Raw genomic sequence first — 13,003 nt, forward strand, 5'->3', positions numbered from 1 at the left:
TGGGCCAGCTACCACTGGCCTGAGAAGAGACACATGGAACGAGGGGTTAATATTCTTGTACTCAATAGGCAGTTGTAACCTGTAACACACCTCGTTCAACCTTCTCAGGACTTTAAAGGGCCCCACAAACCGCCGACCCAGCTTCCGGCAGGGCAGGCGGAGGGGCAGGTTTCGAGTCGAGAGCCAGACTCGATCTCCCGGTGCGTACACCGGTCCCTCACTGCGGTGGCGATCGGCGCTCGCCTTTTGTTGACGGATGGCACGCTGCAGATGGACATGGGCAGCGTCCCCACGTCTCCTCCGAGCGCCGAATCCACTCGTCCACCGCAGGGGCCTCGATCTGGCTCTCGTGCCATGGTGCCAGGACCGGCTGATAACCTAAAACACACTGGAAAGGTGTTAAATTGGTGGAGGAGTGGCGGAGAGAGTTCTGGGCCATCTCTGCCCAGGGGATGAACCTAGACCACTCCTCCGGCCAGTCCCGGCAATAGGACCTCAGAAACCTACCCACATCCTGGTTGACACGTTCAACCTGCCAATTGCTCTCTGGGTGGTACCCCGAGGTAAGGCTTAACGAAACCCCCAAGCATTCCATGAACGCCCCCCAAACTCTGGAGGTGAACTGGGGACCTCGGTCAGACACAATATCCTCGGGGACCCCATAGTGCCGGAACACATGGGTAAATAGGGCCTCAGCGGTCTGTAGGGCAGTAGGGAGACCCGGCATTGGGAGGAGACGACAGGCCTTGGAAAACCGATCCACAACGACCAAAATGGTGGTATTCCCCTGGGAGGGGGGTAGGTCGGTCACAAAATCCACCGATAGGTGGGACCATGGTCGTTGTGGAACGGGCAGGGGATGTAACTTACCCCTGGGCAAATGTCTAGGCGCCTTACACTGGGCGCACACCGAGCAGGAGGAGACATAAACCCTCACATCCCTAGCTAACGTTGGCCACCAATATTTCACGCTAAGGCAGTGCACTGTCCGGCCAATACCTGGATGTCCAGAGGAGGGTGATGTATGAGCCCAATAAATCAGACGATCACGAACCTCGAGCGGGACGTACGTCTGTCCCACAGGACACTCGGGGGGAGTAGGGTCGGTACGCAGTGCCCGCTTGATTTCCGCATCGACCTCCCACACCACCGGAGCCACCAAACAAGACTCCGGCAGTATGGAAGTAGGCTCAATGGACCTCTCCTCTGTGTCATACCGCCGGGACAGTGCGTCTGCCTTACCGTTCTGGGACCCTGGGATGTATGTGATCTTAAAAACAAACCGGGTCAGGAACATGTTCCACCTAGCCTGACGAGGGTTCAATCTCCTAGCTGCCCTGATGTACTCCAGGTTACGGTGATCAGTCAGAATGAGGAAAGGGTGTTGAGCCCCCTCAAGCCAATGCCTCCACACCTTTAGGGCCTGGACTACAGCTAACAGCTCCCTGTCCCCAACGTCATAATTTCGCTCCGCCCGAGCTGAGCTTCTTGGAGTAGAACGCACAGGGGCGCAGCTTAGGGGCGTGCCGGACCGTTGTGACAGGACTGCCCTCTATGCCGGCCTCGGACGCGTCTACCTCTACTTGGAATGGTAAAGAGGGATCCGGATGCGCCAGCACCGGGGCCGAGGTGAACAGGTTCTTCAGCTTGGCAAATGCCCTGTCCGCCTCAGCTGACCACTGCAACCGAACCGGACCCCCTTTAGCAAGGACGTAATGGGAGCTGCAACCTGTCCAAAGCCCCGGATAAACCTCCGGTAGTAATTAGCAAAACCCAAGAACTGCTGCACCTCTTTGACAGTGGTTGGAGTTTGCCAATTACGCACGGCCGACACTACGGTCTACCTCTATCTCCACACCAGACGCGGACAACCGATAACCCAAAAAGGAGACGGACTCCTGGAAGAACAGGCATTTCTCTGCCTTGACATACAAGTCATGCTCCAACAGTCTTCTCAACACTCGGCGCACCAGGGCTACATGCTCGGCTCGTGTGGAAGAGTACACTAGGATGTCGTCGATGTATACTACCACACCCTGCCCATGCATGTCCCGGAAAATCTCGTCAACAAAGGATTGGAAGACTGAAGGAGCATTCATTAACCCGTATGGCATGACGAGATACTCGTAATGACCTGAGGTGGTGCTAAATGCGGTCTTCCATTCATCCCCCTCCCTAATGCGTACCAGATTGTACGCGCTCCTGAGATCCAACTTTGTGAAGAACTGCGCTCCGCGTAATGATTCTGTCATAGTCGCAATCAGTGGAAGAGGGTAACTGTACTTAACCGTGATCTAATTGAGACTACGATAGTCAATACACGGGCGCAAACCCCCGTCCTTCTTCTTCACAAAGAAGAAACTCGAGGAAACCGGGGAAGTGGAAGACCGTATGTATCCCTGTGCCAAGGACTCGGCTATGTAAGTTTCCATAGCCGCTGTCTCCTCTTGAGACAGTGGATACACACGGCTCTGCGGAAGTGCCGCTCCTGTTTGGAGATCTATCGCACAATCCCCCTGTCTATGAGGTGGTAGCTGTGTAGCCCTCGTTTTACTGAACACAAGTGCTAAATCCTCATACTCAGGGGGAATGCGCATTGCGGGCACTTGGTTCGGACTCTCTACCGAGGTCGCCCCTAAGGAAACACCTAGACATCTCCATACACACTGGTCAGACCACTCCATAAGAGCCCTCTGTTGCCACGCAATGGTAGGATCATGGGTGCTTAACCAGGGAAGCCCCAGCACCACGGGGTACGCAGGAGAGTCAATCAGATAAAACTGAATGGTCTCCTCATGACCCCCCTGCGTCGTGATCTTAAGTGGTGCTGTGACTTCTCTGATCAGCCCCGACCCCAACGGCCGGCTGTCTAGGGCGTGAACAGGAAAGGGGGCTTCTACCGGCCGAAGGGGAATTCCTAACTTATAACAAAATGCACGATCAACAAAATTCCCAGCTGCGCCTGAATCTACTAGCGCCTTATGCTGGGAATGAGGTGCCACCTGTGGAAATCTCACAGGAATACTCATGTGACCAACAGAGAGCTCTGGGTAAGTGGGGCGCCTACTCACCTGAAATGACTCCCCAGTGCGTGACCTGTTGTCCCCCCTCCCAGGAGACCCTCCCCAGCACCTGGCTGCGGTGTGTCCTCCACGGCCACAGTTGGTGCAGGGGATGGCCCCCCTCGGGTTCTCTCTCCTTCTCTCTCTAGCGCCAGCACCCCCGAGCTCCATGGGAATCGGCTCGGAGGTGCTGGAGGGTGGAATGGACAACCCCCACTCGGGACGTCCGCGGGTAGCCAGCAGGGTGTCGAGACGGATGGAGATGTCTACCAACTGGTCGAAGGTTAGGTTGGTGTCCCTGCAGGCCAGCTCACGACGAACGTCCTCTCGTAGGCTACACCGGTAATGGTCGATGAGGACCCTCTCATTCCACCCCGCATCCGCCGCTAGAGTCCGGAACTCCAGGGCGAACTCCTGTGCGCTCCTCTTCCCCTGTCGGAGGTGGAACAGACGCTCCCCCGCCGCCTTTCCCTCAGGTGGGTGATCGAAGACAGCCCTGAAGCGGCAGGAGAACTCTGCGTAGGTGATGGTAGCGGCGTCTATTCCCCTCCATTCGGCGTTGGCCCACTCCAACGCCTTGCCGGATAGACAGGAGATGAGGGCGGAGACGCTCTCGTACCCCGAGGGCGCTGGGTGTAGGGTAGCCAGGTAGAGTTCCACCTGCAGGAGGAACCCCTGACACCCGGCTGCAGAACCGTCATATGCCCTCGGGAGCGAGAGCCGTATGCCACTGGGTTCCGGTGCTGAGAGAGGAGGACTGGCCGTTGGTGATGGGATGGTGTGAGAAGGCGTGGGCACCTCTCCAGTCACCAACCGGCGCAGAGTGTTGGACACCTCGTTCATGGCGGCCCCAAGTTGCCGGATCATGGTGTCTTGATCGCTGATCCGATCCTCCAGCGACTTGGGTGCCGCCACTGCTCCTGCTGACTCCATGATGGTGTGCTGTTCTGTCAAGGGCTGAGGTGTAAGGTGTGTGGAAGTCAGGCGCAGGACACCGAAGCTAGTCCAACAAAGTTTACTGAAGTTTACCAATAGGCAAAAATACAGAGAACGGCCTCAACAAAAAACAGAGGCGAGCAAAATACGCAAACTATGCGTAAAACAAATAACCAAGAAAACAGGTACAAAACACGCAGCACAACGGACAGGCGAAAAACAACACACAATCTAACCTAAGCAAAACAAGGAACTTATAGGACAAGTAATCAGCACACAAACGGACACAGGTGTAAAAGACAGACGAAAGCAATCACACCAAGAAACATGGAGCGGTGGCAGCTAGTACTCCGGGGACGGCGAACGCCGAAGCCTGCCCGAACCAGGAGGAGGAGCAGTCTCGGCAGAATCCGTGACAAACCACTTCACCCCTGTAGTCCTCTGCAAGCAAACATTTGCTATATTGAAAGTCCGGACGGTCCACATTGTCCCGGAATAGAGCAAAATAAACACAGCTCCTGCAGCGTTGAAAACATTCATTACCATTTGAAACTAAAAATATAATATAATATGCCATTTAGCAGACACTTTTATCCAAAGCGACTTACAGTCATGGGAGAGAGACTACATGCTAGCTCCACTAGCTGGGCTTCCGTGTCTCTCTTCTTGACAGAAATGTGCAAAAAATTTGCTATTTGTTCCAATGGGCTTGCAAATACAGCCCTCACCCACCTCCTGAAACAAGCACAGCTAGTAAATGGCAAACAGGGAAAGTAGGGGGTAGATAGGGGCAGCAGGGGGTTAGTAGGGGGGTAGGTAGGGGCAGCAGGGGGGTAGTAGGGGAGTAGGTAGGGGAAGACAGGGACATTTAAGGGGGTACATAAGGGCAGTAGGGGAAAATGGGATCAGTATGGTGTAGGTAGGGGCAGTAGGGGGGTAGGTAGGGGCAGTAGGCGTTAGGTAGGGGCAGTAGGGGGGTAGGTAGGGGCAGTAGGGGGTAGGCAGGGGCAGTATAGGGGTAGGTAAAGCAGTAGGGGGTAGGTAGGGGCAGTAGGGGGTAGGTAGGGGCAGTAGGAGGTTGGTAGGGGCAGTAGGGGGGTAGGGGCAGTAGAGGGGTAGGTAGGGGCAGTAGGGGGGTAGGTAGGGGCAGAAGGCGTTAGGTAGGGCAGCTTTTTATCCAGCCAGCTCACTGCTTTAACAGACCCTGAAGTTGCTCTTTATCCAGCTAGCTCACTGCTTTAACAGACCCTGAAGCTGCTCTTTATCAAGCTAGCTCACTGCTTTAACAGAACCTGAAGCACTTATCTATACTGCTCACTGATTTGACAGTCCCTGAAGCAGCTCATTATCCAGCTGGCTCACTGCTTTAACAGACCCAGAATCAGCTCTTTATCCAGCTCACTGCTTTAACAGACCCTGAAACAACTCTTTAACCAGCTCACTGCTTTAAAATACCCTTAAGCAGCTCTTTATCCAGCTAGCTAACTGCTTTAACCGACCCTGAGGCAGCTCATTATCAAACTCACTGCTTTAATAGACCCTGAAGCAGCTATTTTCCAGCTAGCTTACAGCTTTAACTGAACATGAAGCAGCTCTTTATCCAGCTCACTGCTTTGACAGACCCCGAAGCAGCTCTTTATCCTGCTCACTGCTTTAACAGACCCTGAAGCAGCTCTATATCCATCTCACTGCTTTAATTGATCCTGAAGCAGCTCTTTTCCAGCTCACTGCTTTAACAGACCCTGAATAAACTATTTTTCAAGCTGGCTCATTACTTTAACAGAACCCGAAGCAGCTCTTTTTCCAGCTAGCTCACTACCTTAAATAACTATTTTAGGGTGTGTTATCCAGATAGCTCACTGCTTTAACAGACCCTGAAGTAGCTCTTTATCCAGCTAGCTCATTGCTTTAATAGGACTCTGAAGCAGCTCTTCATCCAGCTAGCTCACTGCTTTAACAGACCCTAAAGCAGCTCTTTATCCAGCTAGCTCACTGCTTTAACAGACCCTGAATCAGCTTTTATCCAGCTCATCACTTTAACAGACCCTAAAGCAGCTCTTTATCCAGCTTGCTCACTGCTTTAACAGATCCTGAAGCAGCTGTTGATCCAGCTCGCTACTTTAACATAACCCGAAGCAGCTCTTTATCCAGCTCACTAATTTAACAGATGCTGAACAAGCTATTTATCCAGCTAACTAACTGCTTTAACAGACCCTGAAGATGCTCTTTATCCAGCTCACTGCTTTAACAGATCCTAAAACAACTATTTATTCATCTAGCTCACTGCTTTAACAGATCCTGAAGCAGCTCTTTATCCAGCATGCTCACTGCTTTAACAGACACTGAAGCAGCTCTTTATCCAGTTTACTGATTTAACAGACCCTGAATCAGCTCTTTATCCAGCTCATCACTTTAACAGACCCGAAAGAAACTCTTTATCCAGCTCACTGCTTTAACAGACCCTGAAGCAACTCTTTAACCAGCTAGCTCACTGCTTTAATAGATCCTGAAGCAGTTCTTAATCCAGCTCGCTGCTTTAACAGATCCTGAAACAGCTCTTTATCAAGCTCACCACTTTAAAAAGACGCTGAAGCAGCTCTTTATCCAGCTCACTGCTTTAACAAACCCTGAAGCAGCTCTTTATCCAGCTCACTGCTTTAACAGACGCTGAAGATGCTCTTTATCCAGCTCACTGCTTTAACAGACCCTAAATCAGCTCTTTATCCAGCTTGCTCACTGCTTTAACAGATCCTGAAGCAGATCTTGATCCAGCTCGCTACTTTAACATAACCCGAAGCAGCTCTTTATCCAGTTCACTAATTTAACAGACACTGAACAAGCTATTTATCCAGCTAACTAACTGCTTTAACAGACCCTGAAGATGCTCTTTATCCAGCTCACTGCTTTAACAGATCCTAAAACAACTATTTATTCATCTAGCTCACTGCTTTAACAGATCCTGAAGCAGCTCTTTATCCAGCATGCTCACTGCTTTAACAGATCCTGAAGCAACTCTTTTTCCAGCTAGCTCACTACCTTAACAGACACTGAAGCAGCTCTTTATCCAGCTCAATAATTTAACAGACCCTGAAGCAGCTCTTTATCCATCCAGTTTACTGATTTAACAGACACTGAAGCAGCTCTTTATCCAGCTCAATAATTTAACAGACCCTGAAGCAGCTCTTAATCCAGCTCACTGCTTTAACAGACCCTGAAGCAACTATTTACCCAGCTAGCTCACTGCTTTAATAGATCCTGAAGCAGTTCTTAATCCAGCTCATCACTTTAACAGACCCTAAAGCAACTCTTTATCCAGCTCACTGCTTTAACAGACCCTGAAGCAACTATTTATCCAGCTAGCTCACTGCTTTAATAGATCCTGAAGCAGTTCTTAATCCAGCTCGCTGCTTTAACAGATCCTGAAACAGCTCTTTATCAAGCTCACCACTTTAAAAAGACGATGAAGCAGCTCTTTACCCAGCTCACTGCTTTAACAAACCCTGAAGCAGCTCTTTATCCAGCTAGCTCACTGCTTTAACATACCCTGAAGCAGCTCTTTACCCAGCTAGCTCACTGCTTTAACAAACCCTGAAGCAGCTCTTTATCCAGCTCACTGCTTTAACAAACCCTGAAGCAGCTCTTTATCCAGCTCACTGCTTTAACAGACCCTGAAGCAGCTCTTTATTCAGCTCACTGCTTTAACAAGAACTAAATCTCAGGTAGGGGTATTTTCTTATTTAGTTTATTTAGTAAATATTTTCGGAACTCTACTTCTTGAACTGCATTGTTGGTTAAGGGCTTGTAAGTAAGCATATCACGGTAAGGTCTACACCTGTTGTATTCAGCGCATGTGACAAATAAAATTATATGCATGCTGCCTGAGAGCAGTGTGTGTGTGGTGTTTATGTGTTAAGAGGATAATCTGCAAAGATGATGAGCTGGTCCCCTTCACCTTTTGACAACATAGAGCAGCAGGCCATGACCCTAGTAACGCTAACATGCCATTTAAGTCGGTATGTGTAGGTGTCTGGTCCTACCTCCTCGTCCTCTAAACTGGTCAGATCCCAGGCATGTTTCAGACACATCTGCCTCCTCTTCCAGTGCTCCAGAAAAAAAGCAGCTAAACACACAAACAAACAAACGTTAAAAGGACCTGAAATGTATCAAAACTCTCAGTGGCAAAAGCCCATAAAAGGTAGTTAGCTTAATTTGTTGCTAGTAAGTAGGGGCAGTAGTGGGGTAGGTAGGGTCAGTAGGGGTAGATAGGGTCAGTAGGGGTAGGTAGGAGCAGTAGGGGGGTAGATAGGGGCAGTAGTGGGGTAGGTAGGGGCAGTAGGGGTTAGGAAGGGTCAGTAGGGGTAGGTAAGGGCAGTAGGGTTTAGATAGGGTCAGTAGGGGTAGGTAGGGGCAGTAGGGTTTAGATAGGGTCAGTAGGGGTAGATAGGGGCAGTAGGGGTAGGTAGGGGCAGTAGTGGGGTAGGTAGGGGCAGTAAGGGTAGGTAGGGGCAGTAGGGGTTAGGAAGGGTCAGTAGGGGTAGGTAAGGGCAGTAGGGTTTAGATAGGGTCAGTAGGGGTAGGTAGGGGCAGTAGGGTTTAGATAGGGTCAGTAGGGGTTAGATAGGGCCAGTAGGGGTAGGTAGGGGCAGTAGGGGTTTGGAAGGGTCAGTAGGGGTTAGGTAGGGGCAGTATTGGTTAGATAGGGTCAGTAGGGGTTAGGTAGGGGCAGTATTGGTTAGATAGGGGCAGTAGGGGTTAGGTAGGGGCAGTATTGGTTAGATAGGGTCAGTAGGGGTTAGGTAGGGGCAGTATGGGTTAGGTAGGGGCAGTATGGGTTAGGTAGGGGCAGTATTGGTTAGATAGGGTCAGTAGGGGTTAGGTAGGGGCAGTATTGGTTAGATAGGGTCAGTAGGGGTTAGGTAGGGGCAGTATGGGTTAGGTAGGGGCAGTATGGGTTAGGTAGGGGCAGTATTGGTTAGATAGGGTCAGTAGGGGTAGGGGCAGTAGGGGGGGTAGGTAGGGTCAGTAGGGGTTAGGTAGGGGCAGTATTGGTTAGATAGGGTCAGTATGGGTTAGGTAGGGTCAGTAGGGGTAGGGAGGGGCAGTAGAGGTAGATAGGGTCAGTAGGGGTAGGGAGGGGCAGTAGAGGTAGGTAGGGGCAGTAGGGGTAGGGAGGGGCAGTAGAGGTAGATAGGGTCAGTAGGGGTAGGGAGGGGCAGTAGAGGTAGGTAGGGGCAGTAGGGGTTAGGAAGGGTCAGTAGGGGTTAGGTAGGGGCAGTAGGGGGGTAGTTAGGGGCAGTAGGGGGGTAGGTAGGGGGCAGTAGGGGGGTAGGTAGGGGCAGTAGAGGCAGTGAGGGTAGGTAGGGGCAGTGGGGGTAGGTAGGGGCAGTATAGGGGTAGGTAGTGGCAGTATAGGAGTAGGTAGGGCAGTAGAGGCAGTGAGGGTAGGTAGGGGCAGTAGGGGGTAGGTAGGGGCAGTAGGGGGTAGGTAGGGGCATTATGGGGTAGGTAGGGCAGTAGGGGGTAGGTAGGGGCAGTATAGGGGTAGGTAGTGGCAGTATAGGAGTAGGTAGGGCAGTAGAGGCAGTGAGGGTAGGTAGGGGCAGTAGGGGGTAGGTAGGGGCAGTATAGGGGTAGGTAGGGCAGTAGAGGCAGTGAGGGTAGGTAGGGGCAGTAGAGGCAGTGAGGGTAGGTAGGGGCAGTAGGGGGTAGGTAGGGGCAGTAGGGAGTAGGTAGGGGCAGGAAAGTAGTTCTATATATATATATATACCCCAGAGGGACATGAAGATGGCGAAGAGGGTGGTAGCTCCGTTGTCAAACAGGTATGAGGCGCGAGTCAACGAACAGACGGAACTCAGCTTCCAGTAGTCGCACACTGTATCACACAGTGGACACATCGTGAAGTTCAGACTGTCATCACACATCTCCTGGCTGAAACACACAAAAACAACCCATAAACACAGCCTGAAGTAATGCTTGATCATGGTAACTGACGTAATGCTTGATCATGGGACAGTGCACTCCGAAAGTATTCAGACCCCTTGACTTTTTCCAAATTTTGTTACATTACAGCCTTATTTTAAAATAGATTTTAAAAAATAAAAAATCCTCATTGATCTACACAAAATACCTGATAATGACAAAGCGAAAACAGATTTAGAGAAATGTTTCCAAATGTATTAAAAATAAAACATAGAAATACCTTATTTACATAAGTATTCAGACCCTTTGCTATGGGACTCGAAATTGAGCTCAGGTGCATCCTGTTTCCATTGATCATCCTTGAGATGTTTCTACAACTTGATTGGAGTCCACCTGTGGTAAATTCAATTGATTGGACATGATTTGGAAAGGCACACACCTGTCTATATAAGGTCCCACAGTTGACAGTGCATGTCAGATCAAAAACCAAGCCATGAGGTCGAAGGAATTGTCCGTAGAGCTCCGAGACAGGATTGTGTCGAGGCACAGATCTGGGGAAGGGTACCAACAAATGTCTGCAGTATTGAAGGTCCCCAAGACCCAGTGGCCTCCATTCTTAAATGGAAGAAGTTTGGAACCACCAAGACTCTTCCTAGAGCTGGCCGCCCGGCCAAACTGAGCAATCGGGGGAGAAGGGCCTTGGTCAGGGAGGTGACCAAGAACCCAATGGTCACTCTGACAGAACTCCAGAGTTCCTCTGTGGAGATGTGAGAACCTTCCAGAAGAACAACCATCTCTGCAGCACTCCACCAATCAGGCCTTTATGGTAGAGTGGCCAGACTGAAGCCACTCCTCAGTAAAAAGGCACATGACAGCCCGCATGGAGTTTGCCAAAAGAAACCTAAAGACTCTCAGACTATGAGAAACAAGATTCTCTGGTCTGATTAAACCAAGATTGAACTATTTGGCCTGCATGCCAAGCATCATGTCTGGAGGAAACTTGGCACCATCCCTACGGTGAAGCATGGTGGTGGCAGCATCATGCTGTGGGGATGTTTTTCAGCAGAGGGACTGGGAGACTAGGAGATGCCGTTTTACAGCCCTCTAACCAATTGTACTATTATGTGTGTATTTTTCCTGTAGCGTCATACCCAAGAAGACTAGAAGCTGTAATCACTGCCAAAGGTGCTTCAACAAAGTACTGAGTAAATGGTCTGAATACTTATGTAAATGCGATATTTCAGTTTTTTTATTTTTAATACATTTGCAGACATTTCTAAAAACCTGTTTTTGCTTTGTCATTATGGGGTATTGTGTGTAGATTGATGAGGAAAAACAACAAAAATGTAATCCATTTTAGAATAAGGCTGTAACTGTGACGATCCCGGCTGTCTGAGTCGGGTCCTGTCTGGTGACTAGTGTTCCTGTTCGTAATCTCCAGTTTCCCGAGGGTTCGGGAACGCTCCGGGGAGCGCTCTTGTTTTCCGCACCTGCATCCCATCAGCAATCGGCACACCTGGTCCTGATCATCACCCTTCTTAGGCTCTGGCCCAACATCCAGTTCCTGCCGGATCGTTAGCCATGAACAGTATGTTTGTCAGCGTATCAGTCTCTGAGCCATTAGTGTTAGTTTTGTTGTTTTGCACCTTTTTGACTTGCTGTGTACTGACCTCCGTTTTGTTCTGTCTGCAGTCTCTCACCCGGAACCTTCACCCAACCTCTGCCTGATGGTCGGCGGCTGCCCGAGCCAGTACCGGACCAACCACTGCACCCTCAACAACCCATCCACGCCACCCGCTCTGTTCCCTGGATTATTCAGCCTCACTCGGAATCTATTAATAAACACTCACCTTTGTCTCAACGTACCTTGTCCTGGTCTGCTTCTGGGTTCTGGCTTAGTTAACCGTGACAGAACGATCCGGCCAGTAATGAACCCAGCGGACCTGGACTCTGTTCGCCATGCTATTACCCAGCAGGAGAAGATGTTGGGCCATCATAGCACGGTACTACAGGAGATCGCGTTGTCAGTTCGGAACCTTTCTACCGGTCTGACGGAGGTCCAGAACCAACGCAAGTGTCCGGTGGAGGATCCACTACCGGTTTCATCCATCTCGCCTGCCGCTTCTGAAGCTGTGTCCATCCGTGAGCCCAAGGTTCCGACGCCGGATAAGTATGAGGGGGAGCTGGGAAGATGCCGTTCCTTCCTTATGCAGTGTGGACTAGTGTTCGATCTACAGCCCTACTCTTATGCCACAGACAAGGCTAGGATAGCCTTTGTGATTGAGTTGCTGCGTGGTCGAGCGCTGGAGTGGGCTTCAGCCGTTTGGGAACGACAGGATCCCTGCATGGCTTCATACCAGGGGTTCACGGCCGAGATGAGGAAGCTCTTCGACCATTCCGTCCGAGGGAGGGACGCAGCTAGGCGCCTGTTTTCGCTTCGCCAAGGAACTCGCAGCGTGGCCGACTTCGTGATCGAGTTCAAGACGTTGGCTGTGGAGAGTGGGTGGAACGAGGAGTCTCTGCAAGCGGCCTTTACCAGGGTCTGTCGGAGCAGCTCAAGGATGAGTTGATCTCCTATCCGGAGCCTAGTGACCTGGACAGCTTGGTAGCTTTGTCTATTCGGGTGGATAATCGAGTCCGAGAGCGAAGGAGGGAGAAGCAATGGGGTCCGTCCAATCGATCAGCTTCTCAGTTCCCAGTCGGGTCGGGTGGTGGACCAGAACACGTCGATCATTCTCCACCACAATGGATTAGTGGAGAGGTCCTCTCTCCCGATTCTGAACCCATGCAAGTGTCAACATAGACGTAAGACCAACCGCTGCCTCTACTGTGGTAGCTCGGGACATCACATCTCCACTTGTTCCCGGCGGTCGTCAAACTGCCCGGCTCGCTAAAGTTGGGAGGACTTTTAGCGAGCCAGTTTCAACCTCTCAGTACCTCTGTCAGACCCCGTTTCCCGGCTACCCTTGTGAACAGGAATCAGAGCTTAGCGCTTAACGCTTTTATCGATTCAGGTGCCGGTGGAAGCTTTCTTGATGCCGAGTTGGTGGAACAGCTGGGGCTTTCCAAGGAGCAATTGCCGGAAG

The 13,003-nt window shown here is 51.0% G+C and overlaps 1 protein-coding gene across 1 annotated transcript in view; it reads right to left on the bottom strand.

The window, feature by feature from the left end:
* LOC121555626 (anoctamin-1-like) overlaps positions 1-13,003 on the bottom strand; it is a 252,274-nt gene that overhangs the window by 131,368 nt on the left and 107,903 nt on the right. The window contains exons 12-13 of the mRNA XM_045215172.1: positions 9,766-9,926; positions 8,036-8,118 (exon numbers count right to left, since the gene is read on the bottom strand). Coding sequence (XP_045071107.1) covers positions 8,036-8,118; positions 9,766-9,926 — 244 coding nt within the window. The remainder of the gene's footprint in view (positions 1-8,035; positions 8,119-9,765; positions 9,927-13,003) is intronic.

This window comes from Coregonus clupeaformis, unplaced genomic scaffold, assembly GCF_020615455.1.
Source record: "Coregonus clupeaformis isolate EN_2021a unplaced genomic scaffold, ASM2061545v1 scaf0384, whole genome shotgun sequence".
In the NCBI taxonomy this organism is placed as follows: Eukaryota; Metazoa; Chordata; class Actinopteri; order Salmoniformes; family Salmonidae; genus Coregonus; species Coregonus clupeaformis.